The 20,370-nt window shown below is 36.8% G+C and overlaps 1 protein-coding gene across 2 annotated transcripts; it reads left to right on the forward strand.

The window, feature by feature from the left end:
* ARRDC3 (arrestin domain containing 3) lies at nt 4,941-18,996 on the forward strand. Of its 2 annotated transcripts, XM_005683433.3 has the most exons (8): nt 4,946-5,482; nt 9,469-9,550; nt 11,431-11,578; nt 12,566-12,668; nt 13,012-13,268; nt 13,589-13,751; nt 14,025-14,179; nt 16,281-18,996. In XM_005683433.3, the coding sequence occupies exons 1-8, from the start codon at nt 5,203-5,205 to the stop codon at nt 16,335-16,337; spliced, it is 1,245 nt and encodes a 414-aa protein (XP_005683490.1). In that variant the 5' UTR covers nt 4,946-5,202; the 3' UTR covers nt 16,338-18,996. The 2 variants fall into 2 exon arrangements, with proteins under 2 accessions (XP_013821237.1, XP_005683490.1); XM_013965783.2 differs by lacking the exon at nt 16,281-18,996 and having other exon boundaries at nt 4,941-5,482; nt 13,987-14,167.

Consider the following 20,370-nt stretch of genomic DNA (forward strand, 5'->3'; position numbering starts at 1 on the left):
GCTCAGCCTTCTTCACAGTCCAACTCTCAACATCCATACCTGACCACTGGGAAAACCATAGCCTTGACTAGATGAACCTTAGTTGGCAAAGTAATGTCTCTGCTTTTGAATATACTATCTAGGTTGGTCATAACTTTTCTTCCAAGGAATAAGTGTCTTTTAATTTCATGGCTGCAGTCACCATCTGCAGTGATTTTGGAGCCCCCCAAAAATAAAGTCTGACACTGTTTCTACTGTTTCCCCACCTATTTCCCATGAAGTGATGGGACCAGATGCCATGATCTTCGTTTTCTGAATGTTGAGCTTTAAGCCAACTTTTTCACTCTCCTCTTTCACTTTCATCAAGAGGCTTTTTAGCTCCTCTTCACTTTCTGCCATAAGGGTGGTGTCATCTGCCTATCTGAGGTTATTGATATTTCTCCCGGCAATCTTGATTCCAGCTTGTGTTTCTTCCAGTCCAGCGTTTCTCATGATGTACTCTGCATATAAGTTAAATAAGCAGGATGACAATATACAGCCTTGACGTACTCCTTTTCCTATTTGGAACCAGTCTGTAGTCTGTGGTTTTAGAAAAGCCAGAGGAACCACAGATCAAATTGCCAGCATCCACTGGATCATGGAAAAAGCAAGAGAGTTCCAGAAAAACATCTATTTCTGCTTTATTGACTATGCCAAAGCCTTTGACTATGTGGATCACAATAAACTGTGGAAAGTTCTGAAAGAGATGGGAATACCAGACCACCTGTCCTGCCTCTTGAGAAATCTGTATGCAGGTCAGGAAACAACAGTTAGAACTGGACATGGAACAACAGACTGGTTCCAAATAGGAAAAGGAGTACGTCAAGGCTGTATATTGTCAACCTGCTTATTTAACTTATATGTAGGCTACAATCCATGGAGTCGCAAAGACTCAGACACAACTGAGCAACTTCACTTTCTTTCTTTTCTTTCCATACCTAACACTTATGTTCCTTCTTTTTAAAGTTTAAAAATTGTACTTGATGAGAAGCACTGTAATTGCTTAACTGGTAATGCTTTTTTTTTTAGATGTACAGCTAGATGGAAATGTACCAAAATGTTAACAATGGCATCTCTGGGTGAATAGAATACTTATGAATGATTTTACAGTAAATCAAAAATTAGATTAAATGGCATTCACATAATACATATCACACTATTTCTTAATGATGGCAAACAGAAACCAAATTTGGTACTGAATTTTATCACAAAATCCAAAAGACATTAAAACATTTATTAAATAAAAAGGATGTAACAAACATACCATATAATTAACTAATATGGAAAGCAAATCTTACTCATTTTGCTAATACTACGCTACAGCAAATCCTACCTCTAATCTCCAAATCAAAGTCAAGTTTGTTGCAGCCTGAAGATGTTAAAGGTAAGCCACAGTTGCAAAATCTTGAAATGCAGAGTTAAGACTCAAAAAACAAACAAACAGAATCTCCCTTAGTTCTACAGCACTCAATCCTGTCAGGTGTTAAAATCAGGAGTAAGCATGGACTTCATATTTCTCCTTAAGAAACAGGTTCTGACAGCTGATACAGTTTTCTTACAAACACACCACAAGACTTTCAGTTGAGATGCCTTGCTTTTAATGATACTCAGCATTTTGATATTATACATGGAAAACTCCAGACTCTGCAGTAATTTTGACATATGGCCTCAATATTATATCTTAAAAGCAATTGTCATTTGTCTATTATTGACAGAGTTGTTGAGCTTGAGTTTCAAACTTTACATAGTAAGGTGGAACAGCCAAGGAATTTAAAATCCAAGAAGGGACTTCCCTGGTGGTCCAGTGGTTAAGACTCCATGCTTCCAATGCAGGGCACACGGGTTCAATCCCTGGTGAGGGAACTAAGATCCCACATGCCACGAAGCCAGAGCAAAAAAAAAAAAAAAATCCCTGAAACAAATACCATAAGAAGAGATTCCTACACAATTTCTGAAGAAGCTATAAAAAGGGGAAGAGGAACTGGTTATTCTGCCTAGTGAGAATTTTATTCAGCTGTTCCGAGTGAATCTAGTAGAGGGGTTAGAGGAAGAGAAAGAAGACAACACAGCAGTGGGATGTCTTTCTGGGCACAGAAAAGCAGCCTGTAACTCTATTTTGGCAACAGTGAGACAAGTTAACAATGCCAACAGAAGATGTACTTGACAGGAGTATAGAGAGTTAGCAGAGTAGAGATGGCATATGAGACGCTGGCAGGGGTGCAATAAGAAAGAGTCTTGATGGTAAAGATGAATAGCTTAAATGTAACACAAAATACAATTAGGGCCCAGTGCAGCAAGTCCAGAAGCCTGAGACAATGGCAACAGTACAACATTTCAAGCTGTCCAAAGGGTAGATATTGAGATAAGGGGTCTTAAAAGGGGGAGGTTATAAAAGTCAGGAGACAAAACATTTAAAACTTAGTCCAAGTGTTTTCACAGAAATGAAGACACGAGCAGGGATTAAGAGGTGCCAGTGTTGTTTGTTCCCGACAGTTTTATAGCTTGAATAAACAGGAGGAGGAAAACAAAACGCAAAAAGTAAACTCAAGTTTAGGTGTTTAAGAAATAATCACATGACTGTATCCAAAGAGAAGAATGGTTATAATTAGGGTAAGTGAGTAGGATCTTGAGTCAAAGTGATAGGGGATAACAATTTCTTGGCAACTTGTCAGTTACTAAAGCGTTTAGGAAGACACTGTAAAAAGAAAACAGAGAAGTAGAAAAATAATGACTAGAATGATTTATAATATCCTAAAAGCTTCAGACAGAAGGAATAATGTAATATAATGACAGGATTGAATCATTTAATGGGCTAAAACAATTTTCCAAAATACAAGTAAATCTCTTCAGAATTCTTTTTGGTTAAATGGAATTCTAGTTGTCTTAATTTAAACAGCTGACTTATTTTTTCAGAAATAAATTATACTCCAACTTACTAAAGAGATTTTAGTAAAGAGGTTTTAGTAAAGGAGAAATTTTACTAAAAATTCTGAAGAATTCAACCACTGCTCACTGGCCCTTAATAATTTAAAATAACTCTGGTAGTAAAGGCCTCACCATAAACTTCACTTTTAAATCCACGCCCAAAGTCATCTGAACACTAGATATATAGTTTGACCTTAAGCTAACACAAATTCACCACTTTTACCACTAGGTGGCAAGAAAAACCCAAATAGCATCAGTTATCAAGGCCAGTACAAGATCCCAAGTATTTGAACAACTAGAAAAGCCACCAGGTGTCATCCAAGAGGGAAAAAAGACTATTTCCCCTCACCACCATTGAAATACACGAATTCATAGTTTTCAGCAAAACCATCTAAGCTCTATCAGAGATAAATGTCCAGCGTTTTAACTGTCAAAATAGTTTGCATATTTATATTCCATGTAAGCAATTTATACAATGCTCTTGACTCCCAAACGCTGCCTTTCAACTAAAGGCAACAAATAAAACTGAGTTTCTGGATTAAAAAAGAAAAAAACAGCAAGACCAATGAGCTCAATGGGTCATGATTTAGAGCTTCATCCTATCTTAATACACTGCACAAAATAAAGCAGTTTACACACAGTCAAAAATCTTCCGAAGAGTATTTGGTTATGTATACATAATTTGAGATTCATATTCTGTTCTCCCCATTTCTCTCTTACAGGTAATTTCATTGATTCCATACAATCTAGATGATTTTATGCTGTTAAGCCTTGCTTCCCAGTGTGATACAGGAAAGCACTCCAATTTGTTATCAAAACATTCTCAATGAAGAGACAAATGTACTTGTCCTTAAGATAGATATATTATGTGAATTATTATGTTGAACAGTCCAAAGCTGAAAATCAAAATTAAAGCTTCACAGAATTAAGTCCTAGTTATATAACAAATCATTCTTTTTTTAAAAACCATCCTCTGGGCTTCACTAACTTCTAACAAAGATTTTTCAATGCTGCTGTAAACATTATGTCAGCTAAAACACTATGTCATGCTGCCTTTTATAAGGTGGTATTTTTTTAGGCCAAATCCTATTCTTAACCCTCTGGACACAGGAGTTACAATCATGTCATACCCTGCAAATCTAGCTGTAGGTGGTGTCTCAAAAAAAGGATGGCTTCTTCCTTCGAGGAAGTGGTCAAACCTTTTTTCCCCTGGTGTCATCAAGCAAACATCTTGGTTGTTTTCACTGGTATCGAATTAAGAGATGGAAGAGAAAGCAGTGGAGGAGAAAGCAAAATATAATGATTAAATCATAGATGCTTCTCTTCTTTGCTCCTTGTTGCAATCTCTTCTAACGTCTCGACTAGGTCATTTCCACCCTGCCTACAAGGCACTGGTCTTTTTTAAATTTAAAAAAAAAAAAAAAAAACCCAAGCCAAGAATGCCCTTGTCTACTGAACATTATCTCTTCTCTGATTTTTATTACATTTTCTTTTGAAATTCGTTAAGATTATGCTCAGCGACCAGGCCTTGCCCAACCGGTTTCTCCCCTTCCCCCATCTCTCTACACACATCACTTTTTCCTCCTCCCATCCAGGCAGTGGGCAAAACCCTGCAGTGCCGGGAACGCATGCTTCGGGCCGGTCACTCAGCAGTTTTATCCTTACTGGCCTTTGCAAACAGCTCCCCACCCAAACCTTGTCCCCCGGTGGCCCCCTCGGCCATCATCTTTCTACTAGAGTGTGCTCGATAAGGGACTCTGGCTAGCACATCGAGGGTTTACGGTAGCCTGCCTACCAATAGGAGGCCACAATGCAGAGAAGTCTGGTTCAGCCTCCCAGCAGCCCCAGTGTCTTCCTCCCGTGGCTTACACCTACTGTACCCGCGAGCGAGCAAACGAACCAGGGAGCGAGCCGGGCGCGGGAGGGGGCGCGCTGGGAGGGCCGACAGCAGCCGCGGCGTGCGCATGCGCACCTGGGTTGTTTTTCACAAAGCTCCTCTTAAAGTGAGCTGGCAGCTTCCAGCCGCCCGTCTTTGTAAGGAGACCACTGAGACTCGCAGGAGCGCGGAGCAGCCAGCAGCCTCTGTGCTGCCCTGACTTTTTAAGAAATCTCAATGAACTATTTGTAAAGAATCGCTGATCTGCCTGCAAGCTTTTTGCACGGCAAAGACATAGATCAGTGTTAAGTGAGGATCACATCATATATGTGATCTTGACTTTTTTGTCTTACATTATATTTTTTATAGATTTTGTTATAAACATGGTGCTTGGAAAGGTAAAGAGTTTGACAATAAGCTTTGACTGTCTTAATGACAGCAATGTCCCTGTGTATTCTAGTGGGGATACAGTCTCAGGAAGGGTGAATTTAGAAGTTACGGGGGAAATCAGAGTAAAATCTCTTAAAATTCATGCAAGAGGACATGCGAAAGTACGCTGGACCGAATCGAGAAACGCCGGCTCCAATACTGCCTATACACAGAATTACACTGAAGAAGTAGAATATTTCAACCATAAAGACATCTTAATTGGACACGAAAGAGGTAAGTTTTTTTTTTTAACATTGTTAGGAAATTATTAGACCTTTCTTTGGAAAGTGCCTTTTCAATTTTTCTGAATTAATGTAATCCTGCTCCTAGCATAACATATAGCAGTTTGATAAAGGTTAGCAAAGTTAGAAGATTTGGATTCTCCCTGACATTCATCGTGTGTTAAGCCGTAACGCATGCAGGCATCTGCAAAGTGACTGCAAACTGCACTTATTCAACTACCTCTATACCCGGCTTGGTTTGTGCCATACACGTTTGGAATCCATTTCAACCTTACATATAAATTATGCTTAAAACCGACTCAGTAATTTTACTTATATGTTTTCAAATGAATTGCTAAAAGCTGCAGTCGAATATTAGATTTTTCCCTTATACGCTGCAACCTGAGGTCTTAAAAACTAAGCTTCAATGAAGAAATAACACTTTAAAGTGGGTTAATAGGTGTATTTCATTTTTTAATATTGACACGCAAAAGACTTTTAGAGAATTGACCGTAGTTCTCGATAAAGGGTTTCTGTGGGTTATTTTGACATATGGTATGAACACCCCACGTGTTTTTTCCCTATTCTTTCCAATTCCTTCAGAAATTTACTCAGGCGTTCTCTATTTTAAAGGACAGCACCTATCATGATGATGTGTTAAAAATCAGTTTTAAAAGCCATTTAGGGTCAGAAATTTTCTTTTCCGAGCATCATGCCTAACTTTGGAACGTGGATTCAATGAAACCCCTGCCAGTCAAATGGAATTGAAAAGTATTCGGCTCATTGGATTTGATTTTTGGTTAGAAAAGGAAGATAAACGGTTGTCAAAGGGAAAGGGGGTCCTGAGATTTCCAATCTATTGTTTAAATGGTTACATTGTGGAAATATAGGAGACTCTAAGCTTGTTTTTCTAAGTTTCCACCCTTTGTTAGAAGCGGTTCAATCCTGTTTCGGACCAGTTCTGGGGGGTGGTGAGGAGGGGCGCTTGTTCTGCTCTCAGCAGATTGGTTACACGCGTCAGGTGGTGACGATGACTTAATTCCTAGCCCAAGAAGAATATAATGTGAAAACTGGTTATGTAATTTTGTGCTTCTCCTTTTTAATGCAGTATTTAGTTCGAATGTTGAAATTTTTTTAAAAATAGAGCACGTTTTTAACCTTTTAATTAAAAAATACACACCCATGAGGAAGTGCTCATTGAACTAAGGCAAGGGTGGAAACGTGATGCTTTGAATTACTGCATGAACGCTTATTTTTAAAGTATTAAGATGAAATTAGTCTTTTAATTGCGTTTTCAGTTACACACAGATCATTTGCATACTGAAATAATTTCTAGTTAATCTCTCCAAGCAGTGACAGTCTTAAGAAATGGAACTGCCTAATGACAGTCCCGGTGTTGGTTGAACAGCACGCCCAGGAGTTTGTATTTGATCCTTCCTAGACTGGTAGCTTTTTTTAAGATGAGTTAGAAAAAACAGGTTTTTAAGGAGTTAAGGTGCACAGTGGGGTAAAAGTAGAATAATAATACGACTTACGGGGACAAACACAAATTTCATTGCTTGCGCCACGGTTTCATAGTAAAGAACACTGTGTTGCACCCCCCCCCACCCCCGCCACGGGACACCCCTCAACCCCTACAAGCATGGACGAGCTCTTCGGCTTGGAAGAGTTTCAATGACTTTAGAACTGGGACCTCTCAAACTAGCCTGGTAACTGAGGCCCCGCCCCGGGCGGCCGGCGATAGGCGGAGCCGGGTTTGTTAGCCTGTTGCTAAGGCGATGCCAGGCTCTGATTGGATTGGGCGCAGGCGGGTGGGGAGAGAGGGCTCGCCGGCTGGGGCGAGGCTTGGAACCGGCGTGCGCCGGTAAAGGTCCCTCCTGAGCCGCCGCTGCCCCCGCCCCTTCTCGAGTCCCTGTCCGGGCTTCTGGAAACGCACGGGGCTCCTGTCACATAATGTTCTCTCTCCCCCCCTCACCTCACCTCGCTTGCAGACCTGGAAAGGGACGACTTCAGGTTTCAACCGAGAGGAGAGGCAAGCCTTCCAGGTGCCAGGTGGCCCTGGGCGCAACTTTTTAGCTGACAGTTCTCTCTGTCACGGGGAAGTTAGCTGGGCCGGGTTAGCCGGACCCCATTTTCCAGGTTTTTCAGGTAGAAGTTGTTGGAAGCTCCTTTGAACGCTCTATCCCCCTCCTAGCTGAAACAAAAGCATGCTGCCCGGTCTCTGCAGGCACCAGACGGGCTACCTTGATTTGCCCTGAGGGGAGAGCGCGCCCCCAAGGCTGGCCGGGACGGGGAAAGTGACACGAACATCGAAGGCAGGGTTTGGTGGGGGCCTTGGCGAGTATTCCCTGTCACCACCAGCCCCGCCATTGTTCCCCCACCGCCACCACCGAGCTTTTGCGTCCCTTCGCCGCCCCCGCCCCTATTTCCTTTGCCGCAAATTTAAAGGTGTCAGGGTGGCCCGAGCCAGATCGAACCGGTCACCGGCTGGGGCGTGTAAAGCGGAAGCGCTGCGGCGCCCTGGCCCCGCCCCCTCTCCTCCCGCCCGCCGCCAGCAGGCTAGGGTGTGCGAGCGCGAGTGCGAGCGCCGCGCGACATATGCCGTATGTATAGCGGGGCGCGCGGGCGGCGGCGGCGCGCGGGCGGGCCGGCTGGGATCTGCTCGCGCCGGTTTAGGCCGGTCCTCTCCTGCTCCGGTCTAGTTCTTGATTGACAGCCCAGCACTTGTTTACCACGGCGCGGCCGCCGCCGCCGCTCGCCTCAATGAGACTGCTGAGCTGGCACAAAAAGGGAGCGAGAAGGGAAGAAAAGGAGAGACAGGGAGGCAAACTTTGGGCGCATTCAGGAGGGAGCGTTTTAAATGTCCCCGGACTCATCAGCCGCTTTCAGGGCCGAAATCCAGGAGAGAGAATTTGCACGGGGGTGGGGGGAGAAGAACAAAATACTGGTGACAAGACTGAGTCGTGATGGTTATTGAATAAAAGGTATCCACATATAGGCATCTTTTTTTCCCCCCCTCTGAGGGAAGCATCATTTTTTGTGTGTGTATTTATTACTTTTTTGAGGGAAAGTTAAATAATACCCGTTTCTGACAGCCTATTTAATGATAAAGGTTTCTACACCGAGGAAGCTGCGTTAGTAGACATTTATGTAATTAAATTACCTAGTTAGAACGCTTCAGAAAAGCATGTCAAGAATCCAGTACCCCCTCCCGTATTTCCCTGAGGGGTTTTTTTTTTTTTTTTAGATAGTTTGAAAAATAACCTATTTCATCAAAAGAAATTGGATGTAAAATCAAAGGTCATCCTGTTTTTTTTCTAGCACTGGGGAACATCCTTATCTTCATTTTTCAAGGATGTATGACCTGTTTTTTCCCGTTAAGCAGGCACATTTTAAGTCTAAGGTACATCTTATATATATGTGAATTTTTAGCTATTAGACTGAGGTCATAATTTTAGGTTCAGTAACAATTTTTATTTTTGACTATGAAACCGACATTAAAATCAGTTCCTTTTTTTTTTTTAACTCCCAACATCTACTTAGCAGTTTTCTAATCGTTTGAGTTTTCACATTCATATTTTCCGTATCAAAACTGATATTTTTTTTAAAGGTTTACGTGAATAGTTTTCATTTTATATGTAGGCTTATTAGGATAAATTTAAGTAAATGGTTGAAGACAAAGGTAACATCTTAGTATGAGATTTGAGGTCTGAGTCTTGGCCTATAGGATGTTAGCTGTAGATGCTTTGCAGTTTAGGTTGTTTTCCATTAAAAAAAATCACTTATGGGGTATAAATATTAATTATCCCCATTCTACAGATGAACCAGCTGAAGACAGGAGTTTTATTTTACCCAGCAGTGATGAAGTTGGAATTAGAGTTCAGATCTCTCACACTCCAAAGTTTGTGGCCTTATTTAACTATGTGAGCATCTTTTAAGTTCTGACATCGTGAAGAGAGTGTGAAGGTTTATTAATAAATTTTTTGTTTTCTGTTTTAGATGATGATAATTCGGAAGAAGGCTTCAACACTGTTCATTCAGGAAGGCATGAATATGCATTCAGCTTTGAGCTTCCACAGACGTAAGTATTTTGTTAACAGGTGTTTTTCAAATAAACATCCTTTCTTTTAAAATGAAATATTGTATATTTAAATATTTTTAGTTTAAAAAAACCCTTTTCATTACTGAAACTTGCTAGAGGAAAACAATATACTAAAAAAAAGCTATTTTTTAATCTAGAGTGGCAAAATTATAGAAAGCAAACCTCAATTCTTAATACTCTGTCTCAGGATTTGTATGATGTTTAAAAGTATTTCATTTAAAGTGAATGAATTGGAAGGTGCTAGTCAAATGGTAAGCACCTAATAGTTCACCATCAGCATTAGCTGGAAAAAAGAGCATATCAAGTCTGTCATTTAGTAGTTTATAAAAGTTAAGTGTTCTATCCTTTCTACTGATGCTTAAACAACACTAAGAAGGTAAAAATAATTAGGAATATCCTAATTTTAGAAGTAATGTGTGTTTATGATAGGAATTCATTAGCTTCTGTGCAAGGAGCTATTGAGAATGTCACAGAAGAGATATTGCAACCTAGACTTAAAAGGAAATGTCAATCAGATATCTTAATGTAAGGCCTGGAATATAGTATGAAAGGAAGAAGGAAAGTAAAATATTCATAATGTAATAATAATGTATTAGAGGAAATTATACAAAAAGCAGTTTTTAAAATAATGCCTTAACAGATATTAAAGCATGCAAAGTGGTACTTGTAATGTTTGTTCTGAAAGATAAACTTGCATTACAGAAGATTTTGTCAAGTGCCAAATGTACATAATTCTGTGTTCTTTAATTCTAGTACTTATTATATGTGGATAGAGTTCATAAGGAGTATTTTTCAGAGTATCATATTGCTTAAGAACATTTTTAATATAATACCCTAATTACTTTCTAAGAGAAATATTTTAAGTTTGTAAATACAATAGGGCTAATACAGTTGGGCCTGAATATTTTCAAAGGATGAAGGTAATTTAATATAAATATATATATTTTAATTCTTTCAATAAGCCACAGTCATTTAAAATAAACTGTAGAAGTCTTGAATAGATCCTGCATTTTATTTCTCTGTGCTATACAAATTAATGCAGAAGTCTAAAATGTAAAACAAAAAGTAAACACCACCACTCCTCAAAAAAACTAGCACTCTACCTTGTAAATAAATGAACCTTGTGCATTTTTCTGATGAAATTATGAAAAGGAGACTAAATACACTAAAATAAAATCTTCCACAAATAATAAAATCAGAGTTGAGAAGAATTCTGATTCTTTTGATAACAGGTCAACAGAAGAAATTCTCTTTCTTTTTAAGTCTATAATGTAGTTAGAAAACATGGCCAAAATTAGGAAATGGAAAGCATTTTTTAAGAGATCAGTGGACTTAATGAAATGTAAAAAGCTTTTGAAGCCATAATGACTATTCCAGACCTTTTCTGGATCTTAATTAGTTGCTATAATAGGAAATAGTAATTTTTAGCTAATGAAAAATGGAGCACTATAGGGAGTTTGGTCTGAATGTTTAACCAGAGTCTAGAATTTCTCAAGAGAAATAGTTAAACCATTCTTAATTTTATTTTTAAACTAAAGTCTTGACCTTTTCAAAAACTGTTCATTTGCAGACTTTGATAATTTTGCCACCAGTATTAAAAGTAGCCTCTTCTTAGTTTAAAGCAATTATATTAGTCTGGCTTTTTTTAACCAAATTTCTGTACTATTTGACAATTATCTATTTTATTATTTGGAAGGTCCCCCCCCCCCCATGATTTATCCCTTTGGAAATATAAGTTACGCCTTCAATACCTTATTGGTGTATAAACATATAATATATTAACACTTCTATGCTGACCTACTGTATAATTAATTAAAAAGAGGTGTAAGATTAATATATGATCTTTATATTCTGCACAGACCACTTGCTACCTCATTCGAAGGCCGACATGGCAGTGTGCGCTATTGGGTGAAAGCCGAATTGCACAGGCCTTGGCTTCTACCAGTAAAATTAAAGAAGGAATTTACAGTCTTTGAGCATATAGATATCAACACTCCTTCATTACTGGTAAGAATTGACTGAATTCTTCATTCTCTGTTTTTGGCATATGAATACTAAAGAATAATCACCTACTCTATATATTCTTTACAATTTATAAATAGTAACTTTATTTTTAAATTATGTAAATATTTTCCAAACTACAGTGAAGAGCAATACCAATTAATGCAGAATATGCTCATATTTTCTGATGTTGTAATAACTTTAAATATTTAAAATAAGACCAATATTGGTATGAAATATCTCTTAACTCAGAAGATAACAACAGTAACAAAAATAAATCTGTTCCAAGGAACAGTAATATCAATTATTACTATAACAATATCACTTAATTTGAAAATATTATAATGTAAAATTTGTACTGCAATTGCATTACTCCAATATAGGGATAGTTGTCAAATCATGGGGAGATTATTATTTTTATGAAAAAACTTTAATTCTGTTTTAAAGAAAATCTTTTTTAATTGCACTTTTTCACAAGTTTCATATTTGAATTCAAAAACTTTACTTGGTTTATACAAATAATAACATCTTTAGACAAATAAGAATCAATCTTAAAAATGAATTTTCTTTTTTTTTCATTCTGAGTTTTACATTTCTCAAAGAAAGATGTTATCATTTGAGATTATAACCAAGTTGCTTTCCAAACTGCCTTTTTTTTTTTTAAGGCAGTTTAAATAGAATGTGGAAAGGGTTTTTTTGTTTGTTTTTTTCCTGTGTTTTCTTTTTAAATTGGTTTTTAATTACTGTGTATGTAGTGTGTGCTAAAACTATGTTTATGAAATATGTTAAGCCCTTTTTTCTTTAATTGAATGGAACCTTATATAATACCAGTATAAATCAAAAGCTGTCAGTTGGTGGAAAAGTATATTTGCTACAGAAAAGTAACACTGCTTTTAATGTTAAATTATTCAGGAATTGAGGATTGTATTTTAAAAATTTTATTCCTGTCTCAATTCATATCTTGATCTTTTTCTCTAAATTTATATCTTACAGTCACCCCAAGCAGGCACAAAAGAAAAGACTCTCTGTTGCTGGTTCTGTACCTCAGGCCCCATATCCTTAAGTGCCAAGATCGAAAGGAAGGGCTATACGCCAGGTACGTTTGAGGTGCACTCCCACCAAGACTGATCTTTCTTCATTTAACTGTTGTGCATGAATTTACATTTTTTCCTACTAAATGCAAAGATGATACAGTATTCTTTGCTAAACTGTCATAAATAGTGCTTATCCAGTTTTCTTTTGTAAATTGGAGTGTAGTCTTGTTTTTTAAATAACTACTGTCAATGTGTAGTTGATTTTTAGAAGTTACTTGCTGTTCTTAGGGTGGCTTCTTAATCCATTGAAATTTCAAACTTTAGTCCAAGAATCTACATTTGTTTGGGGGTTGGTTGGTTGTTTTTTAACAGTAGATATATATTTTTTTTTTTTTTTTCCTGTAGGTGAATCAATTCAGATATTTGCTGAGATTGAGAACTGCTCTTCCCGAATGGTGGTGCCAAAGGCAGCCATTTACCAAACACAGGCCTTCTATGCCAAAGGAAAAATGAAGGAAGTCAAACAGCTTGTGGCTAACTTGCGTGGGGAATCCTTATCATCTGGAAAGACAGAGACGTGGAATGGCAAGTTGCTGAAAATTCCACCAGTCTCTCCCTCCATCCTCGACTGTAGTATAATCCGTGTGGAATATTCACTAATGGTACGTACAGATTTAAGGGTTTGGAGTGGATGTTTTCTGAAGTTTTAATGTCATAAGGGTATCATTTTGTCTTATATCTAGAATATGGTTTTTTTATTCCATATATGATATATATATAGTTACATGTAATTCCTTATATAACTTGGACTATAATTACTCATTTTATCTGAGGTCAGTGTACCATATAATAGTATACATAATGGAGAAACTTTTCAAGTATATCATTAAAAAATGAAGTATGACAGTAGATTGGGTTATTTGTTCTTAAAAAAGAAATAGTGCTTGGGATTCTAAACCTACCATTTCTTTTTATTGTCTAGGTATATGTGGATATTCCTGGAGCTATGGATTTATTTCTTAACTTGCCACTTGTCATTGGTACCATTCCCCTACATCCATTTGGAAGCAGAACCTCAAGTGTAAGCAGTCAGTGTAGCATGAATATGAACTGGCTTGGTTTATCCCTACCTGAAAGACCTGAAGGTAATAATTTGATAATGCATATCTAAGCTTAATCTGGTATTTGCAAGAAAATAATTTTGTTTCTGATATTTTACGATTAGATAAAATTTGTCTGTATTGAAGAGTGGGGTGTGCCCCTAGTATTAGATTTAAAATGTTATATCTCCCTAGTTTTAATTACAAGAGAGATTATTATTATTTTACTTTGACATTCCTTTTTAATATCTTCTATTCTGTGTATTTTGACATGCATAAGAACATGCTGTTCGAATTGCGTGTATCTTTTTCCTTCAGCACCACCCAGCTATGCAGAAGTGGTAACAGAGGAACAAAGACGGAACAATCTTGCACCAGGGAGTGCTTGTGATGACTTTGAGAGAGCACTTCAAGGACCACTGTTTGCATATATTCAAGAGTTTCGTTTCTTGCCTCCACCCCTTTATTCAGAGGTAAGCATCACACCCTCAAGTTCAAAATGGGCTGACTCTTAGTAAGCAGTATTGCAGTTTCTGAAAATAGTTAGGTTTTGATTATCATGGTAAGAGAAATAAATAATGTTGAACAACAGATTAAAAGTTAGATTAAGATTGTCAATATTTAATACAAAGACTGACCGAGCATTGGACTGGTCTTTTATATTATTGGCTAAATAAAGATAATGATCTAATCTAGTGCTTGTAACATGCCAGTTAAAGGAATAAATATTTCAAAGCATCTGTAGAACTGGCATTTGCAACCATTGATTAGATAGGTAGAATTTATCTTACTCGTCATCCTTTTTAATTTTCATATTTCAGCATTCTCAGTGATGGGGAAAATAACATTTGCAGTAACATACTTAAACAGCATTCCTACATGGTTAGATTATTTTTATTCGTCTCAAGTAACTAAGCACTTACATGAATAAAACATGGCCCTTATTTGGGAAAAGCGTACAGACTGGTGAGAAAAAAAACTTAGAAGCAAAATATTACATAACAAAGTGATAGGAATGCACAGTTCATTTGAGGAGCAGCTTATTGGGTCTTGAGAATCAGGAGGGGCTTCCCTAAGAAGGTGATTGTTAAGCTGATTCTTAAAGAGTAAGTTTTCTCAAAACGTAGAATATTTCAGGCAGGAAGAAAAATATATGCAAAGGAAAGGAGTTGGGGAGAAATCCAGCAATTTCAGGATACATCAGAATATATACATATGCATATATGTAATATGCATTGTAAGAGACTTTTAGAATTGGCCTTGATAACAATATATTACCAGATAACTTTTTAAATCACTGGAATCAGCTTTTGCTTTTTGGTTGCTATAGTTTAGACAGCTATTCTGCAGTGAAATACTACTCCCAAGAAAGATACAAGAGGATTGTTTCACTCTTCAACAAGTTGCTTTTATTTTTTTTCCCCTTAATACCGTGACTAGAAGAGTCAGTTTTCCTTTGGATGTGATTAATATGAAATCCACTGTATTCATTGATTATAGGATGTTCCAAAATCTGTTCTGTTCTCTGCAAATTCTTATTTGGACATAGTTTTTCTGTCTCACTATTTCAGTTCATGAAATTTTTCATTAGATGCTAAAAGTATCCTCCCACTTATTAAAAATACTTTCACTACATTTTTATTTTGACCTTTCTGTCTTGGTTATGAAGTTCCTCGTTTGTGATTTGATCTGAGACGTCTTAGTTGTACAACAGGCATTTTTAAAGAATGGCAGTCTTAAGTATCCACGTTTAAGCAATTTGTCATAAAATTCTACCTTCTTTTAAAATGAACTAAAGCTAATTAAAAGAATGTAAACCTTTTAAAAGCCTAAATTGGTTCAGGATGTGATTTAATTGTTTAACATCTACCCACATTGGGGATAGAGGGGGTTCTCGGTTATATTAAAGCTATTTTGATTTTTTTTTCTTTAAAGGATAGTCATTAAAAAGAAAGAAAAGTGTTAAGTGCATATGAAAGTCACTACAGAAAGAGGCAAAATGGGATGTCTGGAGCATTTGGGTTCATCATTCTTATTTCTTGATGCACACTGTATTTGTTCCTAGGCCCTCTCTGGGGCTTTAGGCTCTGAGCTATCACCTCAAGTAAACACCAAGAACATTGTTTATACAACTACATTCTTCCCAAAGCCTAGGGAAAACATCAGTTGACTTTTTTGTAACAGGATGAAATGGAAACTTTACAGGAGAAAATCATCGCTATGAAAATGTTGGCCATTATATATTTAAGTCTTAAGTTCTATTAAGTGCTGAATAAAGCTCCTGTTATCTGATAAAATATTACCCTTAGCTTTTGTCAAATAAAGCTATCCTGGCATACCTCTACAAATGTAATTGTTAACCTAGTAATTGAATAGCAAGTACTTCATAAATGGTACTAATCCTCTTTCTTCCCTGTATAAGCCCTTTATGTTCATTCCGATTACATTTCTCAATGTAATTGGGTTTCTGATTACAGCATTCAAAATATTAGCCTGTTTGCTACATTCTTACTAAACCACTATCAGTTAACTTCGGTTTTGAGGTTTTTGTTTCTGTTTTTTTTCCCTTTCTAGGTTGATCCAAACCCTGATCAGCCAGCTGATGATAGACCATCTTGCCCCTCTCGCTGAAGGAATACTTGGTTAAATCAAGTTGATGTGGGTTCCGAACTATATCTCTTCCCTTCCCGGCTGAGGACAGAGAAGTATCTTGGAAACATGTTTTCAGAGGAAGTGGAATAGCTTTTGCCCAGAAAAATGGCAAACATGAAACAACCAGTGATCACGCTTTAGAAGCCTGCAGCAACATTCTGGACTGCTCCAACATGCTTGAAGATCTAAGCTTTTCTCCTTTAAAACTGGCACATACTAAGAGCAGTCTTCTTAGCCTATGGTCATACGTGTCAAGACACCACGTTGTAAAGAGGGATGATTTCCTTCTTTTGATTTGAAAATTTGCACATGCTCAATGCTTACATTGTGCGGTTCAGTGTCACTACAGCTTTTTTTTTTTCCATTTATGCCAGACTCTTGATACTCTTTTAAAACTTGTGGTGAGCACAGCAAGGAACAAAAGAAAGCTTTGAAAGAAACTTTAACATGAAAAAAAAATGCACTGACATTTTTTTTTTTTATTTAATATAGCCTGGACTTTACCTGCGTATGCACATGCTCAGAATTGTCCTACTAGGCTGACCATGTATCACCTCTTCAGCTTGGATCCTATTGTGGATTTATTTACAAACATCAAATGCCTTCAAGCCAATCCTTCTTGCTGTATGTTTGCAGCCTACTGTGGTAGATAAGCAACAGATATGTGGGAAAAGAGATAAGAGGAGGAAGCTAATAGACTTTGTCAAGATTGTACACCTTCTTGGTTTCTTTTAAGAATTCGTTGCCTTTCTACTATTACAGCAAAGCAGCATTTTGTTATTGACTGCCTAAAATCACTTAATCTCAGGTGAACGCATCACTTGCCAAACTGTTGGAATGCTATTTGTGTTTTGTTGCACTGTTGAGTTATTTTTATGTTTGTTTGGTTGGCTTTTTGGAGAGGGAAATTTGGAAAAGGGACATACACAAAAGTGATAACCCACCCGCATTCCCTTTTTATCATTACATATAAGAAGAAGCTAGCAGAACTGAGAATGGAGTCAAGAAAGGCAGTATGGCAGGCACCAGCAAAGAGTTAAGGGCTGTTGCTCTTACAAATTATTGTTATTTTTTATTATTATTTTAAAAGTATGGAAGTTTTCCAGTCACTGGAAAGGAGGAGAAAGTACATTTATTTTTATACAGAGTTACTTAATTACCTCCAAAACACGTATGTTGGAAATAATTTTTGCTGGTGCAGGGTATTTTCATGAGCAGGTATGGATGTTCAGATTATGAGAGAGCTCATTTTATACATTACCTGTCCTCAAGCTTCACAGCTTGAAAGCCCCAGTATATTATAACAGTATAGAATGTCAAAATTACAAATACTAGAATATTTGTTGAAATAGTTATATTTTTGTTTTTTTTAAACAAAAGTATGTTTTTCCATAACCTAAAGAAGATTTTGCTAAATGAGAGAAATCATTCACTTTGAGTATATATAGTTATGAAGAATGATCACATCACTAAATTACAGCTTGTATGAAAGATAATTTACAGTTGGCTCATAAATATACCAGCATTCATGAAGACCCTTAAAACTGCATTTTCCAAGGTACCTAGTGTACTGAATGTCTTTATTTTAGAAGGATTTCAGCTCTGATTTTTTTTTTTTAATGAAAATCAGCATCTCTGATGTTGCAACATATGTGTGAAATGGGTCTTATATCTATCCTGCCATTTAATCCCACAGTTAATAAAGTGGCTGAAAATAATAGTAACTCTGGCTTGGTGCTTGACCTGGTTAAATACTGTCTTAAAGCTTCATACAAAACAAATAGGCTTTTCCATAAGTGGCCTTTAAGAAAACATGGAAGACAATTCATGTTTGAAAAATGCTGACAGGGTGAAGAAAGCCCATGTAAAAATGAATCACGTTTTAAGTGATTCGGTTAAAGGGTTTGGGCTCCCGTAGCAACTAATACTAGATAATAAGGAAATGGGGGTGAATATTTTTTTATTGTTGTTAAATCATTTTGTGAATGTCCCCCTCAAAAGAAGCTAATGGAATATTTGGCATAAAGGGCATTTGGTGGTTTTATTTTTGTTGGGGGTTGGGGGGATTGTCAGAAAATCCCTTTTCTTTTCTCTCTTCTTATGTCTAACTGACTAGGGAACAATTGTTGATATGCATAGCATTGGAATACTTATCACCATATACTCTTATAAATAACACATGAGGAAGGAATGACCAATATTCTAATAATTGGCACTGGGTCACAAAATGTGATACAATTTTAAATATATAAAACTTTATCAAATAAAGTTTTATTTCCCCCATTATTCCTTTACTTTCTTACTTAGAGGCATTACTCTTTTCTAAATATTGGTCAATTCTTGATACAAGATATGAGCTTCACAGGTGTATTCCAGTATTCAAAGATAGATTCCTGATTTTTCAATTAGGAAAAGTAAAATCCAAAATGTTAGCAAAACGAAGTGCAATATTAAATGTTTGCTTTATAGATTATATTCTATGGCTGTTTGTAATTCTCTTTTTTTCTTCTTTTTTATTTGGTGCTGAATATGTCCTTGTAGGCTGTTTTAAGAAAACAACATGTGGGAAATGATTTAATTTTTCCTATTGCTCTTCCTTGTGGAAAATAAAAGTGTTTCTTTTTTTTTCTTTTTTATAAAATTGTTTGGAGATTTATTTGAGTTTTAATCATTTCAGTAACTCATCATACATGCAAACACTATTAAGACTACAATTAGGGAGTTCCCTGGTAGAGTAGTGGTTAGAATTGGGCTCTTTCAGTGCCGTGGCCCAGGTTCAACCCTAGTTGAAGAACTAAGATCCTGCAAGCCATGTGGCGTGGCAAAAAAAAAAACTACAATTCTTATTTCAAGCCTTGCCGGATAAGAATTGTTTCTAGATCTCTACTAAAGAGGTGTAGAGGAATTTTTTAATATAAATTATCATTGTTTTACTTAATAATTCATCAAGTGATAGATGATTTATTTTTAATAAAATTTAGGAGTTCAATGTATGTTTCCATGTTATATTTGAACGAAACTGAACCAGGTATGTTTTCACTTATCAGGTACTAACTCTGATGTGTCCAAGTTTCTAGTATTTCAAGAGCACATAAATTTAGAAATTGTATTAATCTAATCTTAAAACAATTTTTCTAAATTTTAAAACATTTTTTTTCCTCAAAGAATGTCTGGGTTTTATAGTGATTTGTAACATTAAGAAGTAACATTTGGAATCACACTTAGACGTTATCTTCTTACAGTGTTTATATACTCAGGGATGAGCTATCAAGTCGTACATGTACATTACTATATGATTCTTCCCCTATTCTCAAATGTATATAAACATGGAAGAAGTGTACTACAAAGAGACATTAAGAGACAGACATTTATAATTGATTTTATAGCAATACACTATCATCCTTGTTAAGTAAAAGCAATCTGCACAATATCTTAATACAATAAGGAAGTTAAAATGACTAGGAGAGGAACCATGAGAAGGGAACATCTATGTTCTGAGTTCTTTGACTTCAGATAAAACTTTGAACAAGATGTGTGAATTTTGATTTCATCTACAGAGTGGAACGATATGCAGTTATAATACAGCTTTAGGTAAAGAAATGCTCTATGTCAGTTGCTGAAATGTTGGAAATTAACCATGTTACTTCTAAATTTGCATTTGAATACTTCTAGGTCAGTACATATCTCAAGTTACGTAAAAGTGAGTTGCTTGGGTCTGATTTTTCCTTATATCACCTCAGTTCAGTTTAGTCACTCAGTCGTGTCCAATTCTACAATCCCATGGACTACAGCACGCCAGGCCTACTTGTCCATCACCAACTCTAGAGTATACCCAAACTCATGTCCATTGAGTTGGTGATACCATCCAACCATCTCATCCTCTGTCGTCCCCTTCTCCCACCTTCAATCTTTCCCAACATCAGGGTGTGATTTCCGATGAGTCAGTTCTTTCCATCAGGTGGCCAAAGTGTTTTAGCTTACTTAACAAATTCCCTGTGTCATTAATTTATTG

This window comes from Capra hircus, chromosome 7 (assembly GCF_001704415.2).
Source record: "Capra hircus breed San Clemente chromosome 7, ASM170441v1, whole genome shotgun sequence".
Taxonomy (NCBI): Eukaryota; Metazoa; Chordata; class Mammalia; order Artiodactyla; family Bovidae; genus Capra; species Capra hircus.